The 13,724-nt window shown below is 37.1% G+C and overlaps 1 protein-coding gene across 1 annotated transcript in view; it reads left to right on the top strand.

Moving 5' to 3' along the window:
- qless (decaprenyl diphosphate synthase subunit 1 qless) overlaps nucleotides 1–13,724 on the top strand; it is a 62,675-nt gene that overhangs the window by 15,765 nt on the left and 33,186 nt on the right. The window contains exon 2 of the mRNA XM_074086975.1: nucleotides 10,088–10,279. Coding sequence (XP_073943076.1) covers nucleotides 10,088–10,279 — 192 coding nt within the window. The remainder of the gene's footprint in view (nucleotides 1–10,087; nucleotides 10,280–13,724) is intronic.

Below are 13,724 nucleotides of genomic sequence, written 5' to 3'. Positions count from 1 at the left end.
TGTTATTTAATGCTAAGTAGATAACATCTACGCTTCAGCCTCTACTGTAATGATTGACCTTGTATGCTACGTTGTACATTGTAAGGGCTTCTAAAAATGCGCTCTGCTGTTTAAAGGTCATAACATTGACTATCATCATCCGCTACGGAAATTCTTAGGAAGTATTTTATTTCGAATATGCGTGGTTTAGTTTACCGTTGGACAATTGATATAATAATTCAATATAATTTAAAATAATTCATACATTGAACAAACAAGGTCATTATTTGTGAGAAGAAATATAACTGCTACGATTCCGCGTAGCAAAAGTTTTTAACGATGTTTAAACAAAATGTACCAGTTCTACGAAACATTAGAAGATCTTACAAAGGCGAAAAAGCTTAATATTTATTGAAGCATAATTCGCCGTACTCGCTGGTGTTATTGACGGAATAACACTACTATAAGAACAAACCTATTTTTCTTTATTTTATCTAGTTTCAGTTTTTCTCAAAAACTACAGCCGTTTTCGATGATTATTTTACATTATGTTGATTATATGTCAGAGCCTTAAAGATGATTTACGCTTGTTGGCCATCAGAGACCGATCGGTATTATAAATCTGCTTCTACACCGTGTTTTTATTGTTTCCGTTAACTTTGATAGGCTAAGTTCATTCATAGAAACTACCTCGTAATTAATTTTTCGGCCAGTTTAAGGTCGTATTGCGAAATTCACAAACTTGACGAATGACATTGACGTGACACATTAAGAGAGGCATCAGAATGCTCACCCTTTTAACCTTTTTTTTTTGCTTAATATATGTGAAGAAAAACACTTGATTATCCTTTAAATGAGTATGAGTTAGGTTACAAATAACTAATTAACTTGCATTTGACCTGTTGAAGCAGTGGTGGCGTAATGGTTTGACCTATGGCGTCTCAAGCAGAGAATCGTGGGTTCAAACCCCGGCTCGCACCTCTGAGTTTTTTGGAATTCATTTGCGAAATTACATTTGAAATTTACCACGAGCTTTAAAGTGAAGGAAAACATCGCGAAGAAACCTGCACAACCTGCGAAGCAATTCAATGGTGTCTGTGAAGTTCCCAATCGGCACTGGGCCCGCGTGGGAACTACGGCCCAAGCCCTCTCATGCCGAGAGGAGGCCTGTGCCCAGCAGTGGGACGTATATAGGCTGGGATGATGGCAAAATAAACGAAAATAAGAAATAACACATATAAAAATTTTTTTTTCGTCGTTGGTATTTAATCGGTCATTTACATCCCGCTGGTGCAGTCAGGAGCAAAATTAGATGAGCAGTTGTTGTGCTCAGAATGATCTAAACACTCTTATTACCTTGGTAGTAAATAGAGTCGTGTGTAGCTCATTTTGAGTAACCGTTCATCTACTTCTGATTGACTAATCATCTCGGCATATGCCTATTGAATGAGAGGGCTTGGACCATAGTTCCCACGCGGGTCCAGTGGGAATTGGTAATTTCACACACAGCACTGAATTTCTTACCACTTGTGTGCGGGCTTCCTCACGGCGTTTTCCTTCACTCTAAGGGGCTGTTTCACCATCCATTGATTAGTGTTAACTGGCGGTTAGGTGTGATGCCGTCTCTATTTGTTTCGTTCGAATAGACGGAGCCGGCATCACATTTAACCGTCGGTTAACGCTGAAACAGCCCCTAAAGCTCGTGGTAAATTTCAAACGTAATTCCTCATATAAATTGCGAAAAAAAACCCAAGGTGCGAGCTCACCGACGCACGACCTTCTACTTGAAAGGACATAGGTCAACCTCTAGGCGAACATAACTTGATTGATTAATAAACAAACGAAATTTCACTTTTAATAACATTAGAAATCCTCGAGTGGCGACCTCAAACTGGAAGACAGGTGGACTGACGACATCATGCGTGTTGCGGACAAACGGTGGATGCAAGTGGCGAGTTGTCGATCATTGTGGCTTTCTAAGGGGCCTCCCAATTTGTTCCTTTGTTCTTCCGGCTGATGATGATGATGAATATTAGAAGGATTCCTCTCCGCAAGAGGCGTCGCAGGATCGCATGTTACGAGTACATACTATTGTTAAGAGGCAATATCGCGATTTTTTTTCTTGTCATTGGGCTCTGCTCTGTGAAATCGAACATTGTTTGTAACTACTCCTCTGGTAATTTGTTGGGCTCACACGATACAGGCTCGACGTAGTGTGTGAACCACAGTTAAACTTTAGTTCATAAGTAGCATGGCGATTTAATATTGTATTGTACGAGTATATCTCTATGACTGTGTGATCTTAATTTTGGTAAATAAAACATTATCTTATCTTATCTTACATTACACACTCAATAAACAACATATTTGTTTATTTGTTGTTGCTATAAGATCCGATGTCGATGTTGACCCATATTAGGAACCGGTTTCGAGTGCATTCCACACAAGGCGGTTTCGGTTTCTAATTAGGTGTACCTACATACGAAGAAACCGAATCGTTACTACCTTTTCTCGGTAGCTGACCGCCAAGGATAGCGTTTCGTATGACTTAAGACTTCATTTTACGACCGGATGGCCAAGTGGTTAGAGAACCTGACTACGAAGCTTGAGGTCCCGAGTTCGACTCCCGGCCGGGGCAGATATTTGTATGAATAATACCAATGTTTGTTCTCGGGTCTTAGATGTTTAATATGTATTTAAGTATGTATTTATCTATATAAGTAATAGGTATACTAATAATACCTACTACACGTATTACCGTCATTGCTACTTGTACAAGTTGCACATTATTTTGAAACTGTGGTGCACTATGTTAGCCAAAAATTAAGGAATTTTGTAAATGGTTTTACAACTATATTCAATTTAACAAGCTATTATAGTACACACAACTGCACGTATTTATTGGTTAGAGATACGCCGCTAAGGTTGCGTTCCACCAGAGATGTGCAAGGATTGTGTTATTCATAAACCAATAGAAACGCTTGATTTACCTAGCCTCGCACATCATAGCTCTAGTGAAGACAGCTGACTGGAGCGAGGATAAGTAAATGAAGCGTTACTGTTGGTTCATGAAATAAAACCATTCCTCCATCTGGCGGAAACGTAGCCTATCAGCCGCTGAGTGGTTAGTTCGGCTTTAGCACCGAAGTTTCACTCCAACCAATCACGTGCGGCTATTTTTTGTGTACCTACTAGTTCGTTAATGTGAATAGAGTATAGAAATGGTTTATTTATTTTTTGTAGCCATCAATATAGAAACCATACCATACCCACTAATTTAGTTGTAAGTATTTGTTTTATAAATTAGGTTGCATTACGACGATGCCGTAAGTTTATTTAATTACCGTGCCCAATTAATTTAATTTTCTAATTGCAAATAGGTAACGATTTATTGTTTTATCCACTAATTTAGTTGTAAGTATTTATAAATTAGGTAGCTTTACGAGGATGCCGTAAATTTATTTAATTACCTTGCCCAATTAATTTAATTTTCTAATTGCAAATAGATAACAATATATAGTTTTACCGAAGCGTGAAATTACGTACGTACGTTTACCTTACATGATTAAACCAGTTTTGTTGTAATTTCGCACTTATGCGAAAGAAATAATTGCGCGATGCTTGCCGAGACCCCCCTCTCCCCACATGAGATTGGATGAGATTCAGTTCGACCCACTCACCTAATTAATGAATGCCCGTTTAGTTCACGTAAAAATATTGCGAATATGGTGCAGTACCTACAGATGTGCTAAATATAAACCTTCGAATTTGAATAAAATGCAGCGCTACGCATTACTTAGCTTATAACGAGCTAATTTCTGCGATATAGAGGCGTAAGGTATATGTAATATGATGCGGCGTCAGCTGCGTTGGTGCGGGCACCTTATGAGGATGTCCGACGAGAGAAAAGCTAAGTGCATCTTGTTTTCTGAACTAGAATATAGTAAGCGGAAACGCGGAGGCCAGTTTTTATGCTTCTCCCTACGTATTGAGCCCTATCGTTTGAAATCCCATTGCTGAAAAATAATCTGAGTGTAGGAAACACGTGCAGGAAAAAGTATATGCGTTTGAAGGAGAGAGAAAGCAAGAACTAGATGTAAAACTTGAACGAACTAAAAACAAGACCGCTTTGACGTGTGCTGCTTGCAAAAGAAGTTCTTTGCAAAGGTCGGGTATATCATTCAGCCACGTAAGGGCTAAACATTCCAGCTTATAAATACTATAAAAATACGCAGGCTCAAGTTAGCCGAAAACGGCAAGGTATAATTATAAAGACCATACTCTAATCCGTAGCAGTCTCTGGACAGGCTGGTTGTTTTTTGTGTCCCATTTAATTAATTGAATCTGCCCCGAGTTGCAGCATCGTTGTCATGCAACAGAGGCACATCTGCTAAGCGACCCCGTCCACGCGCGCCCCATTCCTCACACCGGGACGTGTCAATCGCTGCCCATTTCTATTTAAAGCCGCTTGATGTGCAAGAGTCGAAACGCTCACTTTCTATCGTGTTTTAATTGTTATGTGCGCGGACACATGCAATTTTACGTGCTGCAATGTTGTTAGTCATTTACATTGCTCACGATTTTTTGTTGCGGCGTAGGGTTGGCGCGTTGGAACTTCTAGTTTATTGTATCTCAGAATTATCTGGAATCATTTTTATGGTGGTCCTGTCGACACTAAACGTGTTGCAGTTTTTCTTAAAAATTTACTGTTTAAGATGTTTCACTCTAATACGTTAAGGGTATTCAGACTAATATGAAACATTGAAAGCAGTTAAAGGCGCTGCGCGCCTCAGGCAGGACATACTTTTATAAAACCACTATGAACACTTAAAAGTCTTGTAATTCATATTAAATATACCACGGTTCACGGTAGTTTCATGTTCAAAAAAGTCTTGTAATTGAACGCAGATAGAGACTAATATAACTAGTAGTATTTTTGACGCTTTACTTCCTCGCGTTAAGTTAGGTTTTTGACGCGTGGAAATAAAAATAAAGTAAGCCTAGAAAATTATTATACCTACTTTTGTACATTTTATAGTGAGATTTCCGTATCCACTGAACAGTACTTCCGTATTCCTTCCGTTTGGAGGGCTTGTAATCGTAATTAAATTTTACATTTGTGCATAATTAGGTACTTACAAGTAACTACAAAGGTAACAAACATTTTTTAACAAAATTTCTTATTTAATGTAACATTGGCATTGGGAACATGAACGACATTTAACTGGCTAAGTCAAAGGCAGACGGTATTTCCGTTTGAAATTTCTGGTTTAATCCGCAGTCTTACTAGCAACCCTGGTCCAAACAAGCCTGGTACTAGTACACGTGTACTAACTAATCAACTTGTGTGGCGCCTCTTTAGGATGTGATGTGTGTTCGATCAATATATTAACATTTCAAATTGATGTTCTGCAAGCATCTCTGCTTAGATTTGAACAAAGAATATTAAAGTCGTAACGGGTATTATGTTTTAGCACCCAGTAGTTGGATAACTGTTCATAACTCACTGATTTTACTAAGCACTTGGTTACGCCAATTTTGTTATAGAGTACACCTAGTAGAAGTAAGCTATTACCTATTCAGACTCGTCGTGTATCATCGTTCGCATATACGTGCATACGGTCTGCGATTCGTATACTACATATTAACTATGTATTGGTGTGCTCAAAAAATTTGGTCTATCTTGTAGAGGCATATTAAATTTAATATACTAGCTTTATTATTGCTCTCAAGTACAACTTTTACTCTTCTGGGATTCGAAAATTTATATTATCTAATTGAAATATCTATTATATTTTTCAATATTAATAATTCACGTAGATTTATTGAAGCGATAAAATGGAAATAATATTATTTGTTCCGCCTATTCACACGTCCCAGTAAATTAAGGACGATGACAAATATTCAACCAGCGACTGTATTTAGAGTATTTACATAATAACACGGACGTGCGCCATAATCGGTTTTGCATGGGTAATGCTTAACTATAAAACTATATACTAATTTGTTCATCCGTGAGCAAGGTGTAAATTTTCGCAGTTCGAATAGTATTGTCATTACATCATTTGGTGGCTTGTACTTCTGTCTTTGAAAATAAAAGTGTCTGTTGACATGGATCTGCTTGCCAGATTTGCCTTTCTAGAAATGATACGAGTAAGGTCAAATATTTGAAAAACATTAAAAAAATATATATTGCAAATTTTGAAAAGTTTTATAACATCACCACATCATTTGAGATCGAAAGTTAAAACCTAATGTAAAATATGTAAATATAAATGGCATTGAAATCAAATTTAGAAAGTGGAATCGACTAATTAAGTTGGTAAGTTATTACTAAGTATAACTAATCGATCGTAACATACGGATTACTATGAACTGCGAGCAGCATAGCAATCAAGGACGACCGGTCCTGACTTAGGATCGCGTGCGAAGAAAGTGCGTGATATAGTTACGGTAAATGCATGATAGGTACCTGATGCCTATGTGGCTATGTAACTCTAAACTTCACCACAAAACTACTTAAATTTAAGATATACGAAGTTTTAGTAAATAATGTACAGTCAAGTGTAAAAATATGAACTTATTCAAAGTTTCAAAAATAAGTACTACAGACTCTTATTCCGACGCAATAAGGCCTTAGTAACATATTTTTGAGTGGTTCGAACAGATACTTATTTGTTCACTTGACTGTACCTATCCAAAATGGTTGTGACATAATTGACAAGATTTCATATTTCTAAAACTATAATTTGATTCGTTCTCAGTATTCTGTTTGGAAAGAGAAAGACGTTGATTTTTAAAATTTCGCTACGATTATTAATTAATTTATTACAATTTTTTTAAGATGTGCTTATTCTAAAAGGGCACAACTCTAAAACTTCCACAAAATAGATCCATTACTTTTGTTTAGTCTCTATTAAAAAAAAAGATCACGTAAATCTGACGTAGACGTTGTCAAAATTATGACGGCTCCTTTTTCTGGTGAAAAAGGCAAAGGAAACATTTCTATTCTGTGGTAGTGTTGGCAAATTCAATATTTTTTAAATTGTTTTTGTTTTTTTTTTTTTTAAATATGGAGAAATAAATTATAATAAATATTTTCCCATGTTCAGGAGGCAAAACTCCTTCGATTCCTGTAGTAATTGACAGGGGTTAAAAAAACTATCAATCCTAATGTTGATATGTTATTGAGCTAAGGTTTTTCCGTGCTAATAATGACATGACACAATGTCAATCCTTTTAGCAATATTTAGTGATCTGACGTAGTTTTTATTTCCACACGTATAGAATAGATATTAGATATTGTGCTAACAAGGGTTTTTCTTAGTGGAATGAGACGGTGTCGCGTTGCGGTTGGACTTGCGTCAGTACTGCTGGCAACCAGCGGTAGCCGTTTGCGCTGTTCATTAATCTAGACACGCGGTAGCGTGTCTAGCCAAGTACAAGCTTACAGGTGAGAGAGCAGTACCGTGTGTAATTTTACCCGAACCATTTGGATCCACTTTTGACCCCCTCATAACTCAAAATATTTTAATTTTTATCTCACATAAACATGTCAAATTTGGCTCACTTATTGAGACTTGTGACATACATATGTGCTCCAAATTTTATAAACACACCTCAAACAGTTATTTAGATATTAACAACCAAAAATCGGCATTTTTATCACTGACTCACCTATAGATCAAAATTATAACCCAATTGCAGATGACCTAGAAAGTTCAAATTTGGCATCCAGATTGGGTGAATAAAATGGAATAAATCAGAAACTAGTAAACTTTTATCATTTTATTATAATTAAAAAAATATATATTTCTGTACAAAAAGTAATGATATCCCATCAAAACATAAATGTTAAATGAGAGCCAAGTTCAATATTGGCAGTGTATCTTATAAGATACTTAATTTTAGATCATTTATTTGTATTTTTTTTTTAAGTTAATTTTGTTAACTCTACAAGGATCCAACGAGGCTTTAATTCAGCACACTTGTCTAAACTTGCCAAGTTTAGGGTTAAGTTGTTATAAAATATTTGATATTGTTATAAATAAATTTCAGGACTGACCATTGATCTTGGCACCTTGGCACCTGGCACCTATTTAGATTTTTTTAGACTTCTTTTTTTGTTAAAGTCAACAATCAAGGCATATATCGTAATAATGAACTTGGCTCTCATTTCACATTTATATTTTGAAGGGGTTACAGTTTGCACTATGTTGCACGGTAATTGATTTTTCTCGTAGAAAACTGGCTTGTTTACGCTTTGAACGGCGCGTGCATGCATACGTGTCGGTTTTGCAACGCGCGGCCGTCGGGCCCCATCGGGTGCGGACTGCACTCGCCTGCAGTTGCATAAACCGAATTGCGAAATACGTATCTCGGTCACTGCCACAGCCGCATAGTTAAGGGCACTCGCCGCACCCTTCGCCACTTCTACTAAACACCAGCTACCGATTTGTTGGTTTTTGTGGTCGTTAATGACTTATGTTACGGTCTTATGTCACTTGATTGAATATGGAACTATTTAATATAAATAAATGACTCACTTTTGTATTACCAGAGAGCGAAACTTTGTTACCGATGACAGCCGTATGACGTCAAGCTTCATACAGAGTGTTTTCATCTAGATGTAGGATAATCAATCACTAACAACTCTTTAGTTTTCGGATATTTTATTGACACTTGAGACGGCCAGTACTTAGGTATAAATGTCACTATTTTAATATGTTGTGTATATTTTACAAAAACACCCTATAAGTCGATTTGCGTCATAATGACGTCACCGGCATCAAAGTTTCGCTCCCTGGGTATTGTATTACGCTTACGCACAAAATTGTGAGGACCACTTTGTCTCTACACCTTGACATTGGCTGAGATTGTTGCGAAGTCTTGCTCGAAGTCTTTTGTGGCACAAGCAATTTTCTTGTGAACTTCGCAAGTAATGCAAAGTCTACGACAACTATTTTAATTTAAATAGTGCCACAATTACTTTATAAAGCAATGATTTTTTATCAGGCGTCATCAAATTTATTATACAGTAATAATTTCAATACTAGTAGCATATTCGTTGCAAGTGCCTCTTTTAAAAGACCGACAACTAGGTACCATTATTAGTCTAAAAGCGGGTAAGAATCTGACTATGGCCGTGCTTTCTTTAGTTAATGTTACTCATTAAAACATAAAGCAAATGATATTTGTAAGCTTAACTCAAAGACCACAGTCAATTTTGATGTTAATTTTGCTACCGCGTTTCGTGTCATGAGTGACACGATTAGATGGATTCCAGGAAGTGACTCAATATTCGTAATGTTGTTACTCAGATGGGTGTTTTTTATCATCATTGTAGACTTTGATGATACCCCATTTAAACCTAAATTGTAACATCTTTGTTTGAGGTCAGTAGCGATCGCATTAACATATGTATAATCGATAATTATCGATTAATAGAACGTGATAAAAAGTTTTAAAAATTAACAATATTTTTTAAATTCTGAAGTACAGTCAAGTGCATAAATATATATCTATTCGTACCACTCAAAAATATGTTACCACGGCCTTATTACGCCGGAATAAGAGTATGTTACATATTTTTGCACCTGACTGTACTGTGTTGTGAGCATTGCCTAGCCTTCGATCGAACCACCCTGCATTTTCGTTCTATATTCTGTGAGTTTAAAAATGATTTAACTTCTTAATTAATAAGATTTAAATAAGTTCTTGTATTTTTTTATTTCACTGTAAGATTTTTTTTGCTGACTGTGCTTTTTGATGACTGTAGGTACTGGCATTGTCACCCAACCTTCATAATATCTACCAAATTGCAAGTCAATCTTCACACTGGAAGTCGCTCAAATTTGATTTGTATACATACATCGCAAGTTAGATAAAATTTTGTAAATACAAAATTATCGACTAATGTGAATAAACTCAAAACTTACAGTATTATGTCTGAACTAAAAAAAAATTGAATACTTTACTCACCCGCGAGGCCGCGACCTTAAGATAGCTACGTCTATACAACAATCGGACCTCCGCAAAGTAAAACCTAATTCAACAAATTATTACGAGTATGTCCTTAGTATGTCTGACTTTTGTACTATTGTTTCAGCGTGTGACAACATGCGGGCCGGCGTGTGGCTCAGCGGGCGTCGGCGCGAGCGCAACCGGCGTCGCTCGCCGCCTCGCCTCCAGCCTGCAGAGCACCAGCACGGGCTCGCTGCCCGACTACGGCACACAGATCGTCGACCCCTACCGCCTGCTAGAAGACGACCTCAACGGCATATACGAGGACATACGATCGGTGAGCTACTTTGAAAACCGTGTCTTTGACAATATCGTGTTTAACCTCTACAATACGGTGCCCGGTGCAAACTTCTATGACTGCGCCCTTTAAACCAAAAACTTGGTAATCTTGCCTGTCCAGTCTCGCAAGAATAGGTTCGCTCGGTTTTTCCTGATCTGGACTGCAAGTAATGGTATGCTCTCTCGTAACCTTTCATCAAAATAATCAATTAATATTCTTTTACCGATATAAAATGTGATGACAAACTTAATGTAATTACATTAAACTTCCTTGATCGTTTTCCTGCTTGCTTAACCAAACTATTAAAAGAAAGAATATCCACGTGCTTACTTCAGATTTACTGAAATGTTTGGTGTCGGTTCTTTTTCGAACTCGTGATTACCGTAATTAATAATAGTAACTGCGTGTATTTTAATAACCTGATGAGTCAGTCAAGTTATCAATTCAGGTTCGGATCCTAAGTCACGAATTGTGCATTAACGATCTCGCTGCATTTTATATCATTAAAGCATTGCGCCATTCTGACGCTAACTTTATATGTGTGAATTTCTGATAATTGCAGTACTTTTATAAATAGGTACTGAAATGTTGTGCTTTCATGTAATTCAACATAATATTAGAACGCTACTTAAAAATGTTAATTAAATACTAGACTGTACATCGATCCAAAATAAACCAATAAATAAATAAATACGAAACAGAAGTTAAGCGCACATCAAATGATGGATATGTATACAGAATTAAAATTAACTTGAAAACCATAAGAGCATCGTACATAGTTTGGAATGTTCAGACTAGCATGGAGTGTTTTATTTTCATTAATAACACCACTTAACTCGGTGCCATGGGCGGCCTTGACTTGTCAAGCTGACATTCGAAGTTGCTAGTATGTTTGTGTTTCGCAAACATTACAGTTTTCAACATTACTGAACGTTCCGGCTTTGAAAAGATGCTAATTCGCTGTATAAGACTCATACTCAAATATTTTTACGCATTGTATTTGCTTACTGATTAAGTTAAACCACTAGTCATAACTTTGGCTGTGTGTTAACAAAGTCCTTTCACTTTTAACTATTTAAAAAAAATACGGGCTTTTGTCTATCTTCATGAGTACCTACTGTCAATTCTAAATAAAGTTATTGTATTTGATGACGCACGTTTTTCATACTATTTTGCTAGTAGGAATAAACTTCGCGCCGAATGAATTTTATAAATTTGACCAATAAAAAGCTACACAGTGTTCTTAATAAACATTGATCACTTTTTACCGTTTATCGTAATGTGCAATGTAACGTTCCCGTGACACTCACGAAATTGCGTGTAACATATTACACATTATCTTGCTTTGTCCCTTTAGCTATCCCCATTTCAAATACTTAATAAATAAATATATGTATAATCGAATTCTGTTTTTCTGTTTAACAGAAAAGCACCAAGTAATAGATAATTTAAATGCGAGAGGCGTGGTTACTGGTTCCTGCAGCATGCGAAAAATTTCAAGGTAATGGAACATGAATTGCAAAATATAAGCTTACAAACATATAACTAATAAAAACGTGTTAAAAAGGAATCTTGGTCTCACATACAGGTGCATTACCTGCTACAGGCGATATCCAGTAATCAACTGTTCCAATATACCATATTAATTTTGACAACAAAGCGCGTACGCTTAATAGTTTTATAACTTTTATAAGTACGTTTTACGAGTAGCATCTTTGTGAGCATTGTCCATTGATCGGCAAGTGTGTCAAAGTCACATCATGTTAACACGCGGGCGGGCGTGGATTGTGCAATTCGCGCGTCGTCGATAATTATTTTGGTTTACGTTAGGTAGTACGATCCTAGTGACACGTACCCCTAGTGTAAGTTTTCGGTCACAAAATACGTCTCGATCGCGTTCGCGTAAAATCTCAATTTGTTTGGAAACACGAACATCGCAAACGTTTCGCTAGAGGCGCTGTTCGTGTTTCCATACAAAATGAGATTTTAACGCGAACGCGATCGAGACGTATTTTGTAACAGAAAACTTATACTAAGGGCAACGGCATTTATGGACCAGCGGCCCCGGGTGCCACCATTGCCCGTAGCACGTGAGCTATTCCAAAGTAACTACGGCCCTTGCTTCCACGGAGATTCTCGAAAAAATATCAGTATTCAAGCATATATTTTAAAAAGCTAATAAAACTTCCTTGAATTTTGATTCTAAAGAATCATTAATTATTAAGTTTTCACTTTTGAGGAAGTAGAAAAACGAAAAAAAAACGACGATGAAAAATTTAATCCTACTGTTATAGATAGGTTTGCTTTTTCGGCGATTAACGGTATCTGCAGTGATCGAATGCATATTTGCAACTGCAACAAAAGCTCATCATTGTCTTAACTGTAAATACTAACTTGGGTAGCATCCAGTCGAATACCTACGTCGACTAGTTTGTGTTAGCATGTTTATGACAAGCTAATTAACGCTTATGGTCAGGTACCTACTTACTTTACGATGCAAATTACGGAAGTATGTCAGTATTTGTAAATAAACCTTTTTTTTTTATTCGCCTGGTTGGCAAACGAGCAAGTGGGTCTCCTGATGGTAAGAGATCACCACCGACCATAAACATCTGCAATACCAGGTATTGCAGATGCGTTGCCAACCTAGAGGCCTGATTGGATACCTCAAGTGCCAGTAATTTCACCGGCTGTCTTACTCTCCACGCCGAAACACAACAGTGCAAGCACTGCTGCCTCACGGCAGGATTAGCGAGCAAGATGGTGGTAGAAATCCGGGCGGACCTTGCACAAGGTCCTAACACCTGCAAATCCTTTATAATTTATAAAATAAAGGGACATAGAAACCAGTTTTCTGTAGATAAAAACTTTGCGTACCGAGGCGCGTATAATCGCTAATAGGAGTGGAACGTATTGTTTTAAAATAATGTTAGTATTGGAAGATTGTAAACATTATCGTTACGGTTTTGACATAATCCGTAATATCCTTTCTAGTTCCAAGTTGTGGTGTAGCATGGCGCCACCCAGCTTTCCGAATATGATAACACTTTTGTTGGACAACATTGTATTTGTTGTCCGTACACCGCAACCGTTAACTTATTTGTTTCAGAATGTTATTACCTTATACTTACTTTCTGATTACAACCGCACAGAACTCTTGTAATTCGGAAGTCTTAGTGATTTTCGGGCCAAGAGTGTAGACTAGCATCTTTTGTTAATTTATTGAAATTGTAGAAAATTTGAAAGCAACATTCGTTACTATAACATGTAGTTTTTGCGAAATTTTGACTTGCTCATGTGAACGAGCCTTAGGCCCGCAGATACTGACGAAAATGTTCACTCTGCGGCTGTAATAGCCTTTAATAAATACTTCAATGGTGACGCCATTCCCGCCGTGTCTTCGCGCGCTTAAGGAGGCTGGTTCGCCTACTTTCGGCTTGGG

This window comes from Choristoneura fumiferana, chromosome 4, assembly GCF_025370935.1.
Source record: "Choristoneura fumiferana chromosome 4, NRCan_CFum_1, whole genome shotgun sequence".
NCBI classification, from domain to species: Eukaryota; Metazoa; Arthropoda; class Insecta; order Lepidoptera; family Tortricidae; genus Choristoneura; species Choristoneura fumiferana.
The sequence above is the reverse complement of the archived record's forward strand: the minus strand, read 5'-3'. Positions and strand labels throughout refer to the sequence as shown.